Genomic DNA, 20,573 nt, shown 5'->3' on the forward strand with positions numbered 1-20,573 from the left:
GGGGGCCGGATCCGGCCCAATCGCCTTCTCAATCCAGCCCGCAGATGGCCCGGAATCAGCATGTTTTTACATGAGTAGAATGTGTCCTTTTATTTAAAATGCATCTCTGGGTTATTTGTGGGGCATAGGAATTCGTTCATTATTATTTTTTGAAAATATAGTCCGGCCCCTCACAAGTTCTGAGGGACAGGGGACCGGCCCCCTGCTGGAAAAGGTTGCTGACCCCTGCATTGGGGGGGGGGGGGTTCCCCCTTGGGCGAAAGGGGGTCCTCTTCCTCCTCCTCCTCCTCCCGCAGTGGGGCCGCCTTTTCCCAGAGCTCCCTTTATATTTCCAGATGGAGGAAAAGGCCAAGTTTGACGGCATCTTTGAGAGCCTCCTGCCCGTCAACGGCTTGCTCTCGGGGGACAAAGTGAAGCCGGTCCTCATGAACTCCAAGCTGCCTCTCGATATCCTGGGAAGGGTGAGCGGACCTCTCTTTCTTTCTTTCTTTCTTTCTTTCTTTTTCTCTCTCTCTTTTCTCTCTTTCCTTTTTTTCTCTCTCTCTCTCTCTTTTCTTTCTTTCTCTTTCTCCCTCTCTCTTTTTTCTTTCTTTCTTTCTCTCTCTCTCTCTCTCTTTCTTTTTTTCTTTCTCTCTTTCTCTTTCTCTCTTTTTTCTTTCTATTTTCTTTATCTCTCTCTTTTCTTTTCTTTTCTTTTCTTTTCTTTCTTTCTCTTTCTCCCTCCCTCCCTCTGTTTTCTTTCTCTCTCTCTCTCTTTCTCTCTCTCTCTCTCTCTCTCTCTCTCTCTCTCTCTCTCATATCCTCCCCAGTTTTTAATTTCCTGCTCCGAACAGCGGAATTTGCCCCAGCACAGGAGCATAATTAAGATTACAGCGGTACCTCGGTTTACGAACTTCATCCGTTCCGGAAGACCGTTCTTAAACCAAAACCATTCTTAAACCGAGGTGCGCTTTCCCTAATGAGGCCTCCTGCCGCCGGTGCCCTTCCACCGTTCAGCTTCCGTTCGTAGACCGAGGCAAAGTTTGCAAACCGGGACACTACTTCCGGTTTTGCGGAGTTCGTAAACCGAATAGTTTGTTAACAGGGCTGTTCGTAAACCAAGCTACCACTGTACTGCGACGCGTTCTACATAGGGCTGCCTCTGAAGACGATTTGGAGACTTCAGCCGGTACAGAATTCAGCTAGACCAGGTTGTCTGTGACTGGACCTAATGGTCAGGGGTCCCTTTGCCTTTATACCTGCAGGTCTCCGGGCACTTATCAAAAAGACACGATCAAAACAAAAAGGGAAGTTTAGAGGTTTAAAGCTGTGTTGTGTTTTTAATAATCAGTTGGGAGCCGCCCAGAGTGGCTGGGGAAACCCAGCCAGGTGGGCAGGGTATAAATAATATTTATAATTATAATTATTTTTAAAAATCAACAATATGGGATAGATTTTTTTGGATGTTCTGACGTCTTTCTGTTCTCTCTCTCCCTCTCTCCTTCCCTCTGTCTCCTCTAACGGCTGCGAAGGTCTGGGATCTCAGCGACATCGACAAGGACGGCCACCTCGACCGAGACGAGTTTGCCGTGGTATGTTTATCCGGCGCTTGGTCGCCGGGTCCGTGCTCTCTCCAATGGAACCTCCAGCTGCAGGCGCAGTCTATCTCAGTTGCCGGGTTCTCATTTGCCCACGGTGGAGGGGAAAGTGCCAAGCTTTCCCACGGCGCCCCCCCCCCCATTTTGGCACAGCCCTTGTGTCCCCCCCCCCCCCCCGCAGACATCTTTTCCCTCTCTGGGCCCTTTGAGGATTTAACTTTCAGGATTTAACCTCCTTCCATCGGTCCGGTAAGACAGAACTATTCTGCCTGGCCTTTAATTTGAATTTAGCTTTTATTTCCCTTTAATTTGAATTCAGCTTTTATTTCCCTTCCCTTCCCTCACTCGCTCTGAGACCCCACAGCTAATTCTCCCCTGGCCTCCTCGCTGGCCCAAGTAGGACCAATTCAGCCAGCCAGCCCTGGCGATTATCTAATTTATTTTTGAATTTTATTGTTATTCTTGTGTTTATACCGTATTTTATACTGCTTTTATAATTAAAGTGTTTTAAATTTGTTGTTGTTGTTGTTTTCCCCCCAGATTTTTTTATTAGTTTTCCAAATGTATAACAAACAAATAGAAAAAAAGAAAATCAAAAAACAAACCAACAAACATTTATCCACTTTTGTTAACATTGTCAGGTGACTTCCTCGAGTCCCCCTGGCTGAGTTTCCATATAAATCATTATAACAGTTTTCCAAAACTATTTCCACATAAAATTTACCTGGTCTTTCTCTCTTTCGTTTTCAACTTTAACATAGTATTTTACACATCACGTTTTCAAATCCTAGGCCCATTTGGTACTCGCGAGTAATTCTGTTTATATTACCTTAACATATTTAGCTAAATAGGCTTTGAATTTCTTCCACTCCTCTTGGTCCTCCCTCTGGTCATGGACTCTTCCGGTCAGTTCGGATAGCTCCCAAAAATCCATCATTTTCATCTGCCTAAAGTGTTTTAAATTTGTTGTTAGCTGCCCTGAGCCTGGTTTTTGAACCGGGAAGGGCAGGGTATAAATAAAAAATTATTATTTCAGGCGATGCACTTGGTCTACCGTGCGCTGGAGAAGGAGCCCGTTCCGCCCTCCTTGCCCCCGCCCCTGGTGCCCCCCTCCAAGCGGAAGAAGGCGCCCTCCCTCCCCGGGGCCGTGCCTGTCCTGCCGGCCAGCCCCCCGCCCAAAGACAGCCTGCGCTCCACCCCTTCGCACGGCAGCGTCACCAGCCTCAACAGCACCGGCAGCCTCTCGCCCAAGCACAGCCTCAAGCAGGTGCAACAGGTAGGGATCGGGGCCTCCCCACACCCCAGGGGGGCGGAGGGCGGATCCGGTCCTCGAAGCTGGAGGGGGGCGGCCGCTCGCATGATGAGAACTTCGGTGCGGTTGGACTGCGGAACTCACTTCCACTTGAAGCGGCAGCGGCAGCAGCTTCCCCGCTGAATTCTTTCGTGAGATTTGCACGCTTTTTTAGGGCGCCTGGGGGTCCCACGCCTAAGTCCGATTTTCTCGTTCCAGCCGCCCGCGTCCTGGGTGGTCCCCCTGACCGACAAGCTCCGCTACGACGAGATCTTCCTGAAGACAGACCTGGACTTGGACGGCTTCGTCAGCGGCCTGGAGGTTAAGGACATCTTTATGCACTCGGGGCTGTCTCAGAACATCCTGGCGCACATCTGGTAATAATAATTAATAATAATAATAATTTACTTACTCCTAGCCCATCTGGCTGAGTTTCCCCAGCGGCTCCCAATCGAGTGTTAAAAACAATACAGCCTTAAATATCCTTGGAGGGGGGAGCAAAGAGGTGTGGGATAAATATAATAATGAAGGGTGATTGACGGCTCCTCGCTTCCAGGGCCTTGGCGGACACGAGGCAGATGGGGAAACTGAACAAGGACCAGTTTGCCCTGGCCATGCACCTCATCCAGCAGAAAGTGAGCAAGGGCATCGACCCCCCGCAGGTCCTGCTGCCGGACATGATCCCCCCGTCGGAGAGGACCGCACCTGTCCAGGTGAGCTCCTCCAGGATGGATCAACGAAACCGCAGGCCCCTCCCGCGTTCCTGGCCCCAGCCGGGCTCCGACAGAGCAGGACGGGGCTCCCTTCCTAACCCCCTTCTCTCCGTCCCGACGCCCCCCACACCGCCCACCTTCTTGCCCGGTCCTCCCTACTCCGGCGCTGACTCTTTCCCCCCCCTCCGCTGCCCCCCCTTTGCCGCCCTCTCCAGACCATCCCCGGCTACTTGGCTTCCGTGGGAACCGAGGTCTCGACGCTGGTGGAAATGCGTCGTGTGAGTAGGACCGTGGGGATCCCCGGAACGCGGCGCTCCCCCCCCCCCCATTTTCCTTTTTTGCCTGCTCCGTGAAGCATGAAGGACCCTCTGGATGTAGGGCAGGGGAAAACCTCTGAATCGCTCCTTATCCATCTATCTATTGATCTATCTATATCTATCATCTATCTTTCTATATATCATGTCTGTCTGTCTGTCCTCTTTCTATCTCTATCATCTGTGTATTTATATCTATCTATCTATCATAGCTATTTGTCTATCATCTGTCTATCTATCATCTACCTATCTGTCATCTATCATATCTATCTGTCTATCATCTATCATCTATCTATCTATTATGTCTGTCTGTCTGTCATCTATCTACCGTATTTTTCGCCCTATATGACGCACCGTCCCATAAGGCGCACCTAGTTTTTTTGGGGGGAAATAAAGGGTGAAAAATTATTTTTCCCCCAGACGTGGGGCTGGGGCGGGGGAAGCCCGAGCTTCCCCCAACCGCAGTCCCCAAACAGGCAGCTCTCTGCAAGCCGTGGGAGCCCAGCGCTGGCTCCCGCTGCTTGCTGAGAGGTCCGCGAAGCCTGGAGAGCGAGAGGGGTCGGTGCGCACCGACGCCTCTCGCTCTCCAGGCTTCAGCGAAAGCCTGCATTCGCCCCATAGGACGCACACACATTTCCCCTTCATTTTTGGAGGGGAAAAAGTGCGTCCTATAGGGCGAAAAATACGGTATCTATTTTTATCATCTCTCTATCCAGATCTATCTATCATATCTATCTGTCTGTCTGTCTTATCTATCTATCATCTATCTATCTATCTATCATCTATCTATCTATCATATCTGTCTGTCTGTCATCTATCATCTGTCTATCTGTCTATCTGCTTTCTCTCTCTCTCTGTTTCTTCTAAACGCATGTTCTTCTTGCTCTCTTATTCTCTACCAGGCTTCCTCAACCTCAGCCCTCCAGATGTTTTTGGCCCACAACTCCCATGACCCCTAGCTAGCAGGACCAGTGGTCGGGGATGATGGGAATTGTAGCCTCAAAACATCTGGAGGGCCGAGGTTCTATACGTTAAGTCTGCAAGCTGCGCATATTCCGCTGGCTTAAGCCAGGCTTCCTCAACCTCGACCCTCCAGATGTCTTGGACTACAGTTCCCATCATCCCTGACCACTTGTCCTGCTAGCTAGGGATCATGGGAGTTGTAGGCCAAAAACATCTGGAGGGCCGAGGTTGAGGAAGCCTGGCTTAAGTCACCCTTAGGCTTTTTAATTTCTGCATTGACACTGTGTTTTGCACCCCAGTTTGCATGCGCCTTGCCCCCCTTTCCTGGCCCTATTTTTTGGGGGGAGGGGTCTGTGCGCTCCCCAATTTTCCCGGCTGGGGTGCAGCCTGACTTGTTTGGGCTCCTTAACAGGACAGCTCCAGTTCCGTCGGCTCCGGGGGCGAATTCACCGGCATGAAGGAGCTGGATGACATCGGCCAGGAGATTGCCCAGTTGCAGAGGTGGGTGGCGTTCGGGGCCCTGGGGGGGGGTCCTGGGAGAGGTGCAGAACGCATGAGAACCCCCCAAAAAGCGCTGCTGACCAGGATGGATTTAATTTAAGTCCAACCCCCAAAGGCAGAGAATCGTTTGAGACTGATTTTACTCACACGACCTTTCTCCCTTTTTTTGCAGAGAGAAGTATTCCCTCGAGCAAGAGATCCGAGAGAGGGAAGGAGCGATTCGGCAGAAGACCAACGAAGTACAGGTAAATGGGTTTGGGGTTTTTTCCCCGCCCAGCGATATTGCGCTCTCAGAGTAGGCCTGTTGGGGGACCCTGAGGGTCGTCCAGCCCAACCCGCTGCAACGTGGGAAAATCCTTTGCCCAACGTGGAACTCGAACCCACGACCCAAGATCAAAGAGTTTCAGGCTCTACCTATCGAGCTTATCCCAGCCGTTAAACCCCAAGAGAGTGGGGCCCTAAGCTATAGCCTGTTTAGCTTATACGTAAATCTGGCACTGGCATAGGTAGGTAGATAGATGGATAGATGATAGATAAATCATCATCATCAATCTTTATTACGGTCCAGAGACCCAACAAATCATTACAAAGCAATAAATTGATACAGCCTACCTCCAGGTTAAACAAGCATTTTGTTCAGAATATAGGGATCATTGGTTCTTGCAACCACCAATAAGATAAATAGAGAGAGAGAGAGAGAGAGAGAGGGAGAGAGACAGATAGATAGATAGATAGATAGATAGATAGATAGATAGATAGATAGCTGGATAGATAGATAGCTGGATAGATAGATGGATGGATAGATAGATAGATAGATAGATAGATAGATAGATAGATAGATAGCTGGATAGAGAGAGAGAGAGATAGATGATAGATAGATAGATAGATAGATAGATAGATAGATAGATAGATAGTATTTTGGAAATGTACATCCAGTGGTTTTTTCCCCCCTTTCAATTTTTTGGGGGCCCCCAAGAGGGTGGGGCCCTAAGCTAGAGCTTGCTGAGCTTCTACGTAAATCCAGCGCTACCCGCCCCCCTAAGCCGCCTTCTCTTCCTCCTCCGCAGGAGCTTCAGAACGACCTGGACCGGGAGACCAGCAGCCTGCAGGAGCTGGAGGCGCAGAAGCAGGAGGCTCAGGGCCGCTTGGACGAGATGGAGCAGCAGAAGGCCAAGCTGAAGGACATGCTGAGCGACGTCCGGCAGAAGTGCCAGGAGGAGACCCACGTGGTGAGTTGGGGGGCCGGGAATTGCCCACGCTCCTTGTGCCGTGGGAAACCGGCGGAACTCCCTGCCACAGGATTCCACCACCCCCCCTTTCCCCTTCTGTTTCTAAGAGTTGGGTTTTTTCCCTCGCCGTGGTTTTGTTTTCCCAACTCCGTTTCTGTTTTTGTTTTATTTATTGAAGTTGTATAATCCGTCTTGTTTATGATTTATCAGTTCAGTCAATAAAGCGGATAAAATATAAGCAGATAAGTTACAAATCCATTCAATAAAGTAAATTATAAACAGATAAATTATAAATTCAATAAATAAAATAGATAAATTATAAACAGATAATTTATTTATTTATTCATACATGCATACATACCGTGCTCCGTACAGAGATTTTACCGGTCAGGGTTTGTGTGCACTTGCCTTGCAGAACGGCTGCCTATCCATAATTTTGGGGGGAGCCTTGCGTCACCTGTTAAAGCGTATTCTCTTTCCCAACCCCATGATGTTTATTAAATTTTCTGTTTGACGTTTTGGAATGTTCATTCGCACAACCTTAAAGCTCCAACGGCTTCCCCTCTTCTCTTGTTCGTTTGGCAAAATGCAAATCCCTGCGTATTTTATGTAAGTTTAATAATAATAATAATAATAATAATTTATTAATTCATACCCTGCCCATCTGGCTGGGTTTCCCCAGCCACTCTGGGCAGCTTCCAAGAAGAGATTAAAAATACATTAAAACATCAGTCATTAAAATCTGCCTTCAGATGTCTTCTAAAAGTCAGAGAGTTGCTTCTTTCCTTGACATCTGACGGGAGGGCGGGTGCCACCACCGAGAAGGCCCTGGAACGCGTGTACATTCTCCGCCCTCCTCCTCTTCTCGCGAACCGGGTCTCTCCCCCCCCCCCTCAAGACCGCCTTTGCCCTTCCAGATCTCGTCGCTGAAGATGCAGATCCAGTCTCAGGAGTCGGACCTGAGATCCCAGGAGGACGACATCAGCCGGGCGAAGTCTGAGCTCAGCCGGCTGCAGCAGGAGGAGTCTCAGCTGGAGCAGAGCATTCAGGCCGGAAAAGTCCAGCTGGAAACCATCATCAAGTCTCTGAAGTCCACCCAGGAGGAAATCAACCAGGTGGGACCCCAAACGGGGGCAGCCTTCGGGTGACACCCCCTTTCCCCCCCAGGGCCAAGACCTTGCGCCCAAATTTCCGCAGGTGTTTCCTCGAACGGTGGCCATGCCTGGGATGGGGGGCAGAGACACGGGTCTCTGTGCGCATGGGTCTTTCCTGTGTTATATATTTTTAAAAGCTACACCCTTTTCCCTTATGGGGTATCCAAGAGCCCGTCTAGAGTCCATAAATGGGTATGGGGTATTCCGGAGCCCCTATAAAGTCCTTAAGTGGGTTCCCCGTCAGTAGGAGGAAACGACAGAGGCGAAGGAGACAACACAAAAGGAAAGAGGGATGGGGAGGGAAGAGGAAACCAAGCGAGCTCAGACTCCAAAACTTTTCAACTTGTAGTTTCTGCAATCTCCAGGTGTAATATCTGGTTATGCAATGTGAGAAACGTGAGGCTGGACCAGGCAGATCTTTCCTACGAGTTATTTAGGAAATAGAGGCCATCTTTGCGTGTTCTTTGCTATAAGAATAAATCTTCTCCTAGAGTCCTTAAGTGGGTTCCCTATCGGTAGGAGGAAATAGCAGAGGCCGAGCAGACAGCACAAAAGGGAATTCAAACCGCTTTATACGTTACACACCTATGCTTACAGACCACCCTATTTTCCCGTGCATAAGACTATATTCCCCCCCCAAATTTTTTTCAAGTTTATCATTGATTTTTCTCCGCCCTGTCCCCCCGCAGGCGAGGAGCAAGCTGTCCCGCTTGCAAGAGAGCCAGCAGGAAGCCCACCGCGGCATCGACCAGTACAACGAAGCCCTGAACGGGGTGCTTGGCGGCAGCATGACCAACCTGGCGGATCTGAACGAGGGGAACCCCCAGAAGGAGCGGGGCGGCAGGTTCGGGACCCTGGTGAGGCGCCGGGCCGATTCCTCGCGGGAGCAGGCTTTGCTCAACAACGACAATGATTTTATTATTTGTATCTCAACCACCCGGCCACTCTGGGCAGCTTCCAGCACATATAAAAAGCTTAACACCAAGCACTGAAAACCTCCCTGTACAAGGTTGCCTTCGGATGTCTTCTTAAAAGTCAGATGTTTTAAAATTTCCTTGGCATCTTGTGGGAGGGAGTTCCACAGGGCAGGGGCCACCACCGAGAAGGCCCTGTGCCTGGCTCCCTGTAGCTTCACTTCCTGCCCCGAGGGAACCGCCAGAAGGCCCTCGGGAAACGGACCCCGGCGTCCGGGCTGGACGATGGGGTTGGAGGCGCTGTGTGGGGCTTTCAAGATTGGCACTGACGCTTTGAATTGCGCTCAGAAACGTACACTGGGAGCCAAGGTAGACCTATCGAGGGAAGTTTTGAATGTTTGATGTTTTATGGTGTTTTTAATAGTCTGTTGGGAGCCGCCCAGAGAGGCTGGGGTAGTAGTAATAATAATAATAATAATAATAATAATAATAATAATAATAATAATAACCCAGCTAGGTGGGCAGGGGATAGATAATAAATTATTATTTATATAAATTACTATTTTAAGGCTGAAGCAGGGAGGGCATCCCTGGATCCGAGAATATTATAATCATCACCATTATTATTAAGTCTTCTCTCCGGCCCTTCACCACGACTTCCGTGGCGATTTAGAAACACGAAGCCAGTTAAGCAAATCAGCTGCCATTGCTGCCTTGCAGGGGTTGGGCTACAGGACCTCAAGAGGGCCCTCCCGGCTCTGCGCACCTGCAATTCCATGATTCTTTGGGGGTTTCTCAGCAGAGGTCATCAGGATCCTTTAGCCGGGGGTCCCGTCCAACTCCGACGACTCCGACGTGAACCTGGGGGGGGGTCTTTGGGGGTCTGTTTTGTGTCTGACTCCCTTCTCTCTCCCCCCTCCCCTCGGCAGGACGACCCGTTCAAGAACAAGGCCCTCCTCTTCAGCGGCCACACGCAGGAGCTTCCCGCGGACCCTTTCCAGGCGGAAGACCCCTTTAGGACGGACCCCTTCAAGGGCGCAGACCCCTTCAGAGGCAGTGAGTGGCGACGGGGGGCAGCGGGCCCTGAACCGTCTCCCGCCACAATCCTGGCCTGGTTCCTCCTCTTAACCGCGCCCTCTCTCTCTTCCTCCCTCGCCCAGGTGACCCCTTTCAGAACGACCCCTTTGCGGAGCAGGCCCCCGTGGTTGCGGCGGCGGTGGTGCCAGGTGAGATAATAATCAGAATAATTTATTATTTATACCCCGCCCATCTGTCTAGGTCTCTCCAGCCACTCTGGGCGGCTCCCAACAAAAGAGTAAAAAGACATTAAGTCATTAAAAGCTTCCCTAAACAGGGCTGCCTTCAGGTGTCTTCTAAAAGTCAGAGAGTTGTTTATTTCCTTGACATCTGGCGGGAGGGTGCCACCAACGAGAAGGCCCTCTGCCTGGTTCCCTGTAACCTCACTAGGTCAGGCGGAGAGGCAGCGACTGGCCCAAAGTCACAGCCAGTGAGTTTCAGGGCCAAGCGGAGATTTGAAGTAGATAAATAGGTACCGCTCCGGCGGGAAGGTAAGCGGTGTTTCCATGCGCTCTGCTTTCCGCCGTGCGCCAGAAGTGTTTTAGTCCTGCTGGCCACACGACCCGGAAAGCTGTCTGTGGACAAACGCTGGCTCCCTCGGCCTGAAAGCGAGATGAGCGCCGCAACCCCAGTGTTGCCTTAACTGTCCAGGGGTCCTTATAATTTAACCCCCTTAGCAAAATTGATGCTGATACGTGTGCCGGTCCTCGAATCGCTGCTCCGGCGTCGCCTTTGCTCCCCCTGCTCTTGCGCAGGAACCCCAAATTTAGTCTTTCACCCCGGAATCCCAAAAGGCCTCTGCAGCGGTGTGGGGACAGGTGTCAGTCTCTCGCCTCCCGGAGAGGCCATCTGCCTCCCTCCCTCCCTCTTCACTCTCCGGTGAACGATTCGCCCTCTCCCCGCAGATCCCTTCGGCGGAGATCCGTTTAAGGAAAGCGATCCCTTCCGTGCCGCAGCGGCGCCCGACGATTTCTTCAGGAAGCCCGAGGAGAGCGATCCGTTCACCGCCGACCCCTTCTCCAAAAACCCCACGCTGCCCTCCAAGGTGAGGACGTTTCCGGTGGGGGGGGCTTTTCTCTTGACGGCTTTGTTTCGTTCAGGGGGGTCCCTCGGTTCCGTTCGGGGCCGCAGGATCCTAAGCCCAGCTTGCTTGAGGGGCCCTGCCGTGAAACCCTCGTTCTTCTGCCCCTTTAGGTGAACCTATTTGAAAACAGCGACCCCTTCCAGTCTCCGAGTGTCGTCGCCACCGCTCTGAAAGGGCCAGGTAAGCCCATGGCATCGGGTGTCCGTCCACCCCTCTGTCCCCGCCCTCCAAGGATTCAAACTCGGGTCCGATGCTTCGGTTAAGCTGCCCGGCGTTCATTTCTTGCAGAAGAAACACCAGTGGGGTGTGAATTCTGGAAGGGGGCAGCCCTGTGCAGGAGGGCGGTTGTTTGGTTCAGGGGTTGGGGAGGGGGACGGCTTGCAAGTTACTGGGGGGTGGAGAACAAGGGCTGCCTACCCGAGGGTCCCAATAGGGACGCCCTCCAGCCTGCGTCTTTAGAACCAGCAAAGTCTAGGAACGGGAATCCACTGACCTCCCCCCCTCCTTTGATTTCAGATCCTTTTGGAACGCTAGATCCCTTTGGGAGCAGCAGTTTCAACAGCGGTGGCAGCAGCACCGAAGGGTTCGCCGATTTCAGCCGGATGTCGAAGGTAAACCCTCCTCCCTCCCCAGATTTGGGGCGGCCGCTTAGCCCCCCTGACTTTACAAATCCCCAAATTCCCTCCTCTTGAGTTCCCTCCGCAGGGGCACGATGCCACCCCCCAAGCAAATCTTGCCCAGCCTGTGACCCGCTTCCTGTCGGGTCCTGTAACCCTGGGGGTTTTTTAAGGGGTGGGGTGAAAATAAAACACTACAAAACTACTCGCAAAAGAAAAAGGAGGTCAGCAACGCCGATGCGTTTCCCCTCCTATCTCTGGTTCTGCAAATAGCTCAGAAGTCGAGCGGAAAGCCCGTCCGACTTCCGAAAACGTTCGGGAACTGAGGCGCGGCTTCCGATTGGCCGCGGCGAGCTCCTGCGGCCAATCGGAAGCCGCGTCTGGCGTTCGGGTTCTGAAAAACATTCACTTCCGGGTTTGCAGCGTTCGGGAACCAAGGCGTTTGACAACCAAGGTGCAGTTGTACTGGAAACTTGATTTTTTTGGGGGGTTTTTTAAGCTGGGGGGTAGGGTTCATTGGGATGGGGGGGCGCAGCTTTGGCCCCCTCCTCCCCACAGCTCCAGCCTTGCATGCTTAGGTGGCGAAGGCTCCCTTGAACCTGGCCGCTTCCTCAATTCCATCTAGGAATTAATGGCGCCCCCTCCTCTCCCTCAGCCCAGCCCTGCCTCGCAGGGATGTTGTATGTGTCTGTGAGAGAGAGAGGAGAGGCGGATCTAGCAAATGTTTTCAGCAGGGGGCTGGTCCACTGTCCCTAAGACCTTGTGGGGGACCGGACGATATTTTAAAAATAAAAATGAACGAATTCCTTAGCCGCCACACAAGAGATGCATTTTAAATAAAAGCACACATTCTACTCATGTAAAAACACGCTGATTGCCAGACCGTCCACAGGCCAGATTGAGAAGGCAATTGGGCCGGATCCGGCCCCCGGGCCTTAGTTTGCCTACCCATGATCTAGCAGAAGGGAATCTCCAGTCTTAGCGGCTGAAACGCTTTTCTGCCACAGGGTGGCGTGAGAGAACCTTCCCCGCAGCCCCGTTCCATTTAAATTAAAAACGTTAAACGTCTGCTTTTCGTTCAGAAATCCAGCCAAAAATAAACACACAGTGGTCCCTTGGTTCTCAGGCTTAATCCCTTCCAAAACCAAAGCGTTCCAAAACCAAGGCGCTCTTTCCCGTAGAAAGTCATGCGAAACAGATCAATCCGTTCCAGACTATCAGTAGCTGAACTGAGTTCTGCACAGTCACAAAAACAAATGAAACGAAAAAGCCTCAAAATACAAAACCACAAAATAAATAGCAAAAGCGCCAGACTTAATCCCTTCCGGAAGTCCGTTTGACTTCAGAAATGTTCGGAAACCAAGGCGCAGGCGCCCCGGAAACAATAGCCGACAGCTGCGTTGGACATTCGGCTTCTGAAAAACGTCCAAAAACCGAAACATTAATTTTGGGTTTTTGGCGATTGGTTATTATGGAAGAAGATGCGCTGAAACAAATTGGCCCAAGATCCGTTCTTTGTTCGCATTTCGTGAAATCCATGCACATCGCCTTGTTGCAAAAACAACCGAAAAACACCTTAAAGTGGTTTGCGAAAGGATGAGGCGATAAAAACCAAGGAATGTTTCGCAGCAGCGCTTTAGAAACGTACAAAATTCAAAACAATGAGACGGATTGAAATTGCGCCAACTTTTTAAAGGACGTTAGAGGGGGTTTTAGCGACAGGTGAGAATTTGAGAGTAGAAAAGAGCGGAGGTGGGAAGCCAGTACGGGAAAAGACTTAGCTATTTGATTTGTGGAAAAAATGGAAATTCGGTAAAAATTATATTGGGGTGGGGGAAACCATTCAAAAGTTGAAATATTAAAACAGATTAAAATTGCGCCAACTTTCTTAACGTCCTGGGGGGCTTGTCTGAACGAGAACGCCTTTAGGCAGGCTCCGGAAAGAGTCTGTGTCATGAGGCAGGGAGTTCCAAAGGGCTCATGCTGGCGCAGTCCTTAAAAAAGCAGGACTGGAGGGGGGGTTTTTGTAAAAGAAAATTGGAAATCCAGTAAACAGTTTTAAAGAATTTAAACCCGTTTCAGCGGGTCTACTACTCGCGAGCCGGTGCCGAGTTTGGGGGCGGCCCGTGGAAGCGGATGTCCGCCGGGTCTCCTCTGCTTGCGACTGGCCTGTGTCGGAGTCAGCCTGCGCCCCCAATGTCAGGCGATTGACGGGCGGGGGGGGGGTTAGCCGAGGACCCGAAACACCACCCCCATTTCCTCGTGCTTTTGTTCCGTTTTGGGGGGCAGCCCTGGAGCCCTTTTCCAGCTGTCGCAAAGCTTGGCTCCTCGCTTGCTCTCTTGCTTGCAAACCAGCGCCTCTCTGGGTCTCCCTCTGCGCCCCCCCCCCTCCGCCACTCCAGAGCCCCCCCCCCACTTCCTCCTTCCTGCCCCCCTCTCTCTGCAAGCCCCCTTTCCGCTTCTGCCTCTCTCTGTCTCTCTTTGCAGCCGCCGGCTTCCGACCCGTTCTCGGCCTCCTCTTTCGGGGGCTTCCCGGACGACCCCTTTAAGGGCAAGCTAGACACCCCCGCCCTCCCTCCGAAGAAAGGCTTGCCTCCCAGGCCCAAACCGCCCAGTGGTGAGTCTTCTCTGCGGTCCTCCTCCTCCCCACCCCCACTCCGCGCCGGGGAAGGGGTGGCCGGCCGTCACGGAGGGCGGGGTGGGGGCTGCCTTCGTCTTGGACTTTCCATGGTGGGGGGGTTGGCCTCTCTCCCTCCCTCTCTCTTTCTCTCAGACATGCACTTGCCCCCCATTGCACTCTTCCCCCCCCCTGCTTTTTACTAGAATGCTTGCTGGTCCGCAGCCAAACTCTGGGGCGCAGTGTGTTGGGGGTTTTTTGGGGGGGATATCGGGCCAGGGTGGGTTTGATTTAAATCAAATCGGTTTAAATCATGGTTTAAATCAAATCGGTTTAAATCAAAGCGGTTTAAATCAAAGCGGTTTAAATCAAAGCGGTTTAAATCAAAGCGGTTTGAATCACAGTTTAAATCAAATCGGTTTAAATAACGGTTTAAATCAAATCAACTTAGGTAAAGGTAAAGGGACCCCTGACCATTAGGTCCAGTCGTGGCCGACTCTGGGGTTGTGGCGCTCATCTCGCTTTACTGGCCGAGGGAGCCGGCGTACAGCTTCCAGGTCATGTGGCCAGCAGGACTAAGCCGCTTCTGGCAAACCAGAGCAGCACACGGAAACGCCGTTTACCTTCCCGCTGGAGCGGTACCTATTTATCTATTTGCACTTTGACGTGCTTTCGAACTGCTAGGTTGGCAGGAGCAGGGACTGAGCAATGGGAGCTCACCCTGTCGCGGGGATTCGAACCCCCAGCCTTCTGATCGGCAAGTCCTAGGCTCTGTGGTTTAACCCACAGCGCCACCCGCGTCCCTTTCAATTTGACTTAAATCATGATTTAAATCAAATCGGTTTACATTACCGACAATTATACGAAACATATAAAGAAGACAACAAGAAAGGGTTTAGCTACACGACTTCCAGATTTCGAAAAGAAGTGGTAGAAGGGAAAGCTAAATTGCCGAAAGAGGCATACAGTATCTTGTTAGAATGGGAGACGAAAGATGAAGAGGTGAAAGCGGTAATGATTAAATGGGCGCAAGACGTAGGCCATAACATTACGCTGGAAGATTGGGAAAGGTTCTGGAAAATAGACTTAAATTTTAGAGACTGTTCTTTACTGAAAGAAAATGACATGGAAGATGATGTATAGATGGAATGTAAAAAACTGGCTCAAATTTGTGTTGGAAATGTAAGGAAAAGGAAGGGACTGACCTTCAGTTATCCAATAGATCATTAAACATTAAGAACTTCCCTAAACAGGGAATCTGCCTTCAGATGTCTCGTAAAAGTCAGGTAGTTGTTTATTTCCTTGACATCTGATGGGAGGGCGTTCCACAGGGTGGGTGCCACCACCGAGAAGGCCCTCTGCCTGGTTCCCTGTAACCTCACTTCTCGCAGGGAGGGAACCACCAGGAGGCCCTCGGGAGAGGGACCCCGGTGTCCGGGGTGGAGACGCTCCTTCAGGGATACTGGGCCTTTGAGGCCGTTTAGGGCTTTCAAGGTCAGCACCAACCCTTTGAATTGTCCTCAGAAAGCCCCCAGGCAGTATCTGAGCATCATAACAGGTATTTCCCACACCTGTGGTTCCCGGTTCTCAGGAGCCTCACGGCTTCCCTGGCCAGTAGCCATCGATGGCTTTCTCCTCCGTAAATTTGCCGGATCCCCGTTTAAAATTTGTGGCCGCTAGGGTTGTAACTTACTTCCTTTTTCTTTTTCAAAACAATTTTCCTGCATCCTAAAGTGACAAATCTTTGCTCAGAAAAACAAAATAATTCTTCGCTGTTGCGGGGAGGGGAAAAGCCGTCCTGAAAGTTGGAATCGCCATGACGTAACGTCACGACTCCTCTAAGTATTAGCGCTTTTTTAAAAAGCTTTGTGGAGCTTTTACAGCTGCCTGGGGACTTCTTAAAACGGTCCGAGAATGTCCTAGAAGAATCCAAAATATTGGTCTTTAGGAAAGAACACGCAATACAAGGAATTTACTATTAATATTATGTTTTTAGATATGCTGTAAGCCGCCCAGAGCGGCTGGGGAAAGCCAGCCAGATGGGTGGGGTATAAATGATAAAAGTATTATTTTTATTTTATTTTATAATTGATTGATTGATTGATTCTGCTTGCGGCAGAAACAAAGGCAAGCTGCAACCTCAGTTTATTCTAAGGGATGTACAATCGACAAAATGCCGGACAAGTCTTAGAAAACCTACAAGCTCAAATGTTTTTCCTGTGTCGTGCAATATTCGCTCTGTGTACGACATTATACAGTTCCATTGACAAAAATCGATTGATTTCGGGGTGACCTTCCCTCCCCCCCCAGAAGGTTTGGGAAATGGCAGTTCATGCCTTTGCTTTTAGGCAGAAGTTCATCTGGCTAAGCTATAGGAATGGGAGGTGTGAAAAAATAGCGTATTTTTGCTCTACAAGACTCACTTTTCCCCTCCTAAAAAGGGAGTCTTATGGAGCGAATGCAGGCTGTGCAGCTATCCCAGAAGCCAGAACAGCAAGAGGGATCGTTGCTTTCACTGCACAGCGATCCCTCTTGCTGTTCTGGCTTCTGGGATTCAGAATATTTTTTTCCTTGTTTTCCTCCTCCAAAAACTAGGTGCGTCTTGTGGTCTGGTGCGTCTTATAGAGCGAAAAATACTGTGGCTTTAACTAGTGTCCAGACCCTGCGGGGCACAGAATTGCACCAATCCTGGCTCCCCTGTCGGAGGCAGGAAACCCCAGCCGCTGAAGACAGCAAGGGGGGGCAGTTGGTGCTGCACTTGGGGGTCACCTGGCCAGCTGTGGGGCCCCAGGGACCCGATCCAATTGCTGCTGCAGCGCTGGCGAGGAAGTTGCACCGGGGCTGGACCCTTCCCCGGCCAAGCCCAGAGAGTTCAAAAGCAGTTATTAGGAGTTGCCTCCTCCTCCTCCACCTCCTCTGTTCTTTCGTTCCTGTCTTCCCTCCATTTCATCTGCTTTTTTGCACCGGCTGCTGATAAGAGATCTCCGTCCTCGCCGCTAACTAGCTTCTAGGTAAAGGCTGTTGAGCGTCAAAAAGAGAAAAACAGATTTTATTTTTCCCCTCCTCTCTCCCTCTCTCTCTCTCTGGTGTGTGTGTGTGTGTGTGTATTATTCTGGTTCTTTAAAGGGGCAGGAAGTCTCTGTGTGGGTGTCAGTGATTGCGAAGCCTCCCTGGGGCTGCTGCCGCCACCATCGTGGGACCATCTGCAGCCGCCCCACCCTCAGCCACTTCCTCTCTCTGCGGTCGGCGCTCACCAGCAATATCGGGGCCCCGGCCTGCACCATCAACCAGGCACAGCCGCCGCTGCCTTGGGGGGTGGGGGTGGCGGCCGCCTCCTGCGGCCCCGGACGGGGCAAGGGGCTGCCAGTCCTGCAAAGGACCCCTGCCCCGAGAAAGGAGACCGTCGGGGTTGGGGAAAAGGGAACGAGAAAAGCACGTGGCGTTTGGGGCTTCTTAGTATCGGGAAGAGAGGAGACGGGATAGAGATTTGTAGAATGACGCACAGCCTTCGCTCCTGGCGCTAGAACTCCCGCTATGCTGAATATTGAGGGGCTCAGGGTGGATAAAGCGCCGGGTTGTGATTTTCTTTGAGGATTTGTGTGTGAGAGAGAGAGCGATACGAAGCAAACGAGCGAGGGAAGGCGCATACGGCGTCTCCCTTTTCGATTCGTAAGAGTCCTTTTCGCAGTTTGCATTCGGTACGAGACACTTTCGTAAAGAAGGTGTAGGGCTGGACTGTGGGACTCCCTGCCACAGGAAGCGGGGCGGCTGCCACCTGGGTTAGACTGTTGCGAGGAGGAGGCTCCTAGGTAGAATGGCTTGGCCTTCACAGTCGAAACGCCAGTCACCGGAAACATCAGGAGGGGAGTGGGCTGCTGTTCAAGACCCCGGGGCCGGGGCGTAGAGCACGGCGTTTGTGCTTGGGATTGGGGCCTTGCTGCAGCCCTGAATGTGCTCTGCAGCTCAGGCCCACTCTCCGTTTGACGGACCCCCTTCCTCCTGTGGGCCAGAGAGTCTGGCCGGAGGCGCTTTGACCGCTGCTGAACTGCAATCGCGGCAGGCAAATTTGCTCCCGGCTGGCGGGTCGCTCGGCCCAGGCGCCATGGAAAGGGGGTCTCAGAAGGTGCTGCTGGTTCCGGGAGACTTTGACGGGTAGTTCCGTAAGCTGCTTGCTTGCGGGGGTCTTTCGCTCGGCCAGTTTTCAGAAGCCGGCCTCCGGGGTTCGCGAGTTTGCTTTGTTGTGGTCAGCGTTCGAAACCCGCCAGCCGCGTTTTGCATCCGTCGCCCACCGAGTAAAGATGCCTGGGTGCCGAGACAGCGCCTGACGTCCCTGCCATCTGGGGGGGTCCTTCGATCTGGACCCTTTTCACACCCTTAAGACCCCACCTTGTAGCATTCCATCTGATATTTTATCCGCACAACCGGAATGGATTTCGGGGACCAAAAAATGCTTTCCCCGACGTTGCAGCGAATTGTCTCTTGTCTTCGCTTTCCCCTTCTCACCGTTGGGGAGAGTATTCCTACGTTATGAATGGTCTGTATCACCATTCAGAAAAAGGCAGGAATAAGCCAATATCTAGGCAGACTGTCCCTGGATAAAGTGACTTTCCTTATTTTAAGTTCTCAAAGCTCAGCTCAAGGTTGTTCTCTGAACTAGCCAGATGTTTAGCTGAGAATCCATCCCGGTCCATCCTTTGGAAAATAAGATTTCGGAGCCGTCTTGCCCCCCAAAAAAATGGCAACTGGATGTTCCATTTTGGCGTTTGCAACCCTGGTTTAAGGCTCTAACGCTGTGATCTGGGGCAGAACCCATGGAGTTCACCCTTGTTCTGTGCTGGTCAGGCTGAGTCCAGTTTTGGTTGTGCCCCATTTAAAGCAGGGTGGGCCAGGATGGCGGGTGGGGGGCTGGAAGCCAAGCCTGTGTACACCCCTTCCATTTAAAGTACACCCCTTCCAAGGGGGGGGGGAATAGAATCCTGGAAACTGTAGTTAGGTAAGGGTGCTGGGAATTGTAGCTCTGCGAGGGGCGAACTACAGTTCTCCTCTGAGGAGGGGGTGAAAGAGGGAGGGGGTGATATAATTTGGAGCAGGGAAGGCTAAAGGGCCCAGGGAGCAACGAAGGTGGTCTGCCAAGGGATTCTGCCGTTGTAAGATCAGCACAGATTGGAGGGTTGGGCTGGATGGCCTCTGGGGTCCCCTGTGCATGGACAAGCAGCTTCCAGAACCCCCCCTTTTTTTTTTGGTCTGCCGTTGGAAGCTTGAAGCCGGCCGACGTCCATTTTCACCGCAGCGCAAGGATGTTCTGTGAAACACGACGCTTGGTGAATGAATGAACGGATCTTTATTTGCGTCGGCCGCCAGCCATCGCAATAAAACAACAACGCAATATACAAAGAACAGAAATAAAAAGTCAATTATATAAAATACATTTTAGGGCTTTGAATCAATGGTCAAATGGTGGATCTGATTTTGATTGCCCCGGCTAAAAGCCTTGCCACCTTTGCCATCACCTGCTCATTTTGATCGGCCGAGAGGAAGGACCCTGGGGCAGTGGCTGGGCGATAAAAGAGGGGTGATAATCTCATTCCTCAAGCCTTTATAAAGAGGGCAAGCCAGAAGGGCATGCGCCACCGATTCAGGGCTGCCATCTCCGCAGGGACGTTTTCTGTGTGGCATCTGTTGGCATCGTCCAGCCAGGGCAAGACATTCAATCTCTCACGAGGCTAAAAGCTCGGTGGCTTTCCACCAAAGGTCCAAGCAAGAGGCGTGCCTTGCATTTGAGTTTCCGTCAGCCGCGAGGAGGCCGTGCGGCCAAAATCGAGGCCCGGGGGCGACGCGCTCACAGTCTTGTTTTCTTGCGTAGGGTGTGTGTGTGCTGCTGATCTCGAGGCTTTTTCGCTCGGGAGGCATTGCTGAAAAGGCACCCTTTTGCAAAGTTGGCATATCGTCTGTTTCTCGGTGGTTAACACCTCTTCTGCGAAGGACCGGGTACCTGGTTCCCACACCCGCCGGCGAAGCTGGTTCTCAGGGGCTGAAATATTAACAGTGGAGGCAGAAGAAGTTTGCTTGGGGCAGGGGAAAAACAGAGAACTGTTGTCGGTTTTTTTGCGCCCGAGCCTCGCGTCCGGTGGGGGGGGGGCGTCCGGTGGGGGGGGACACACAAGGCTGGACTAAACGGGTCCCCTTTTGGCCCAATAATCGGGCAGAGCCCTTCTTTTTCACGACTCCCAAGCGGAACCTCCATGGACAGAGCCAGTCTATCTTAGAACAAGGAGGTTTTCCTCCGGGCGAATATGGTTTGGCCGCTGCCTGGGGACAGGACTTAAGAGCGGACCTCCTTGGGCCTGATCCGACACCGCTGCAGGGCTCCCCCCCTTTTGGGTGGCATCACGGCTGGGTTGGAGAAACCTAGCTCAGGCTGGGTTTCCTCTCCACCCCAAACCGGTGCTGCGCTGCGGATCAGGCCGGCGGCTCCCAGTCGCTTAGAACCTGCACCGCAACCATCCAGCTGTGTTTCACGAC

The 20,573-nt window shown here is 51.8% G+C and overlaps 1 protein-coding gene across 6 annotated transcripts in view; it reads left to right on the forward strand.

The window, feature by feature from the left end:
- Positions 1-20,573, forward strand: part of EPS15L1 (epidermal growth factor receptor pathway substrate 15 like 1) — a 37,267-nt gene that overhangs the window by 8,350 nt on the left and 8,344 nt on the right. For 2 of the 6 annotated variants that reach the window (XM_077921954.1, XM_077921958.1), the window contains exons 7-23: positions 336-461; positions 1,512-1,571; positions 2,614-2,853; positions 3,088-3,245; positions 3,425-3,581; positions 3,797-3,859; positions 5,271-5,359; positions 5,532-5,604; positions 6,427-6,588; positions 7,506-7,703; positions 8,432-8,599; positions 9,586-9,712; positions 9,817-9,882; positions 10,639-10,778; positions 10,928-10,997; positions 11,334-11,428; positions 13,922-14,051. In XM_077921954.1, coding sequence (XP_077778080.1) covers positions 336-461; positions 1,512-1,571; positions 2,614-2,853; positions 3,088-3,245; positions 3,425-3,581; positions 3,797-3,859; positions 5,271-5,359; positions 5,532-5,604; positions 6,427-6,588; positions 7,506-7,703; positions 8,432-8,599; positions 9,586-9,712; positions 9,817-9,882; positions 10,639-10,778; positions 10,928-10,997; positions 11,334-11,428; positions 13,922-14,051 — 2,122 coding nt within the window. The remainder of the gene's footprint in view (positions 1-335; positions 462-1,511; positions 1,572-2,613; positions 2,854-3,087; positions 3,246-3,424; positions 3,582-3,796; positions 3,860-5,270; positions 5,360-5,531; positions 5,605-6,426; positions 6,589-7,505; positions 7,704-8,431; positions 8,600-9,585; positions 9,713-9,816; positions 9,883-10,638; positions 10,779-10,927; positions 10,998-11,333; positions 11,429-13,921; positions 14,052-20,573) is intronic. The other 4 variants (XM_077921956.1, XM_077921957.1, XM_077921955.1 and 1 more) reach the window with 3 other exon arrangements.

The sequence above is a fragment of the Podarcis muralis genome, chromosome 18 (genome assembly GCF_964188315.1).
Source record: "Podarcis muralis chromosome 18, rPodMur119.hap1.1, whole genome shotgun sequence".
Classification (NCBI taxonomy): Eukaryota; Metazoa; Chordata; class Lepidosauria; order Squamata; family Lacertidae; genus Podarcis; species Podarcis muralis.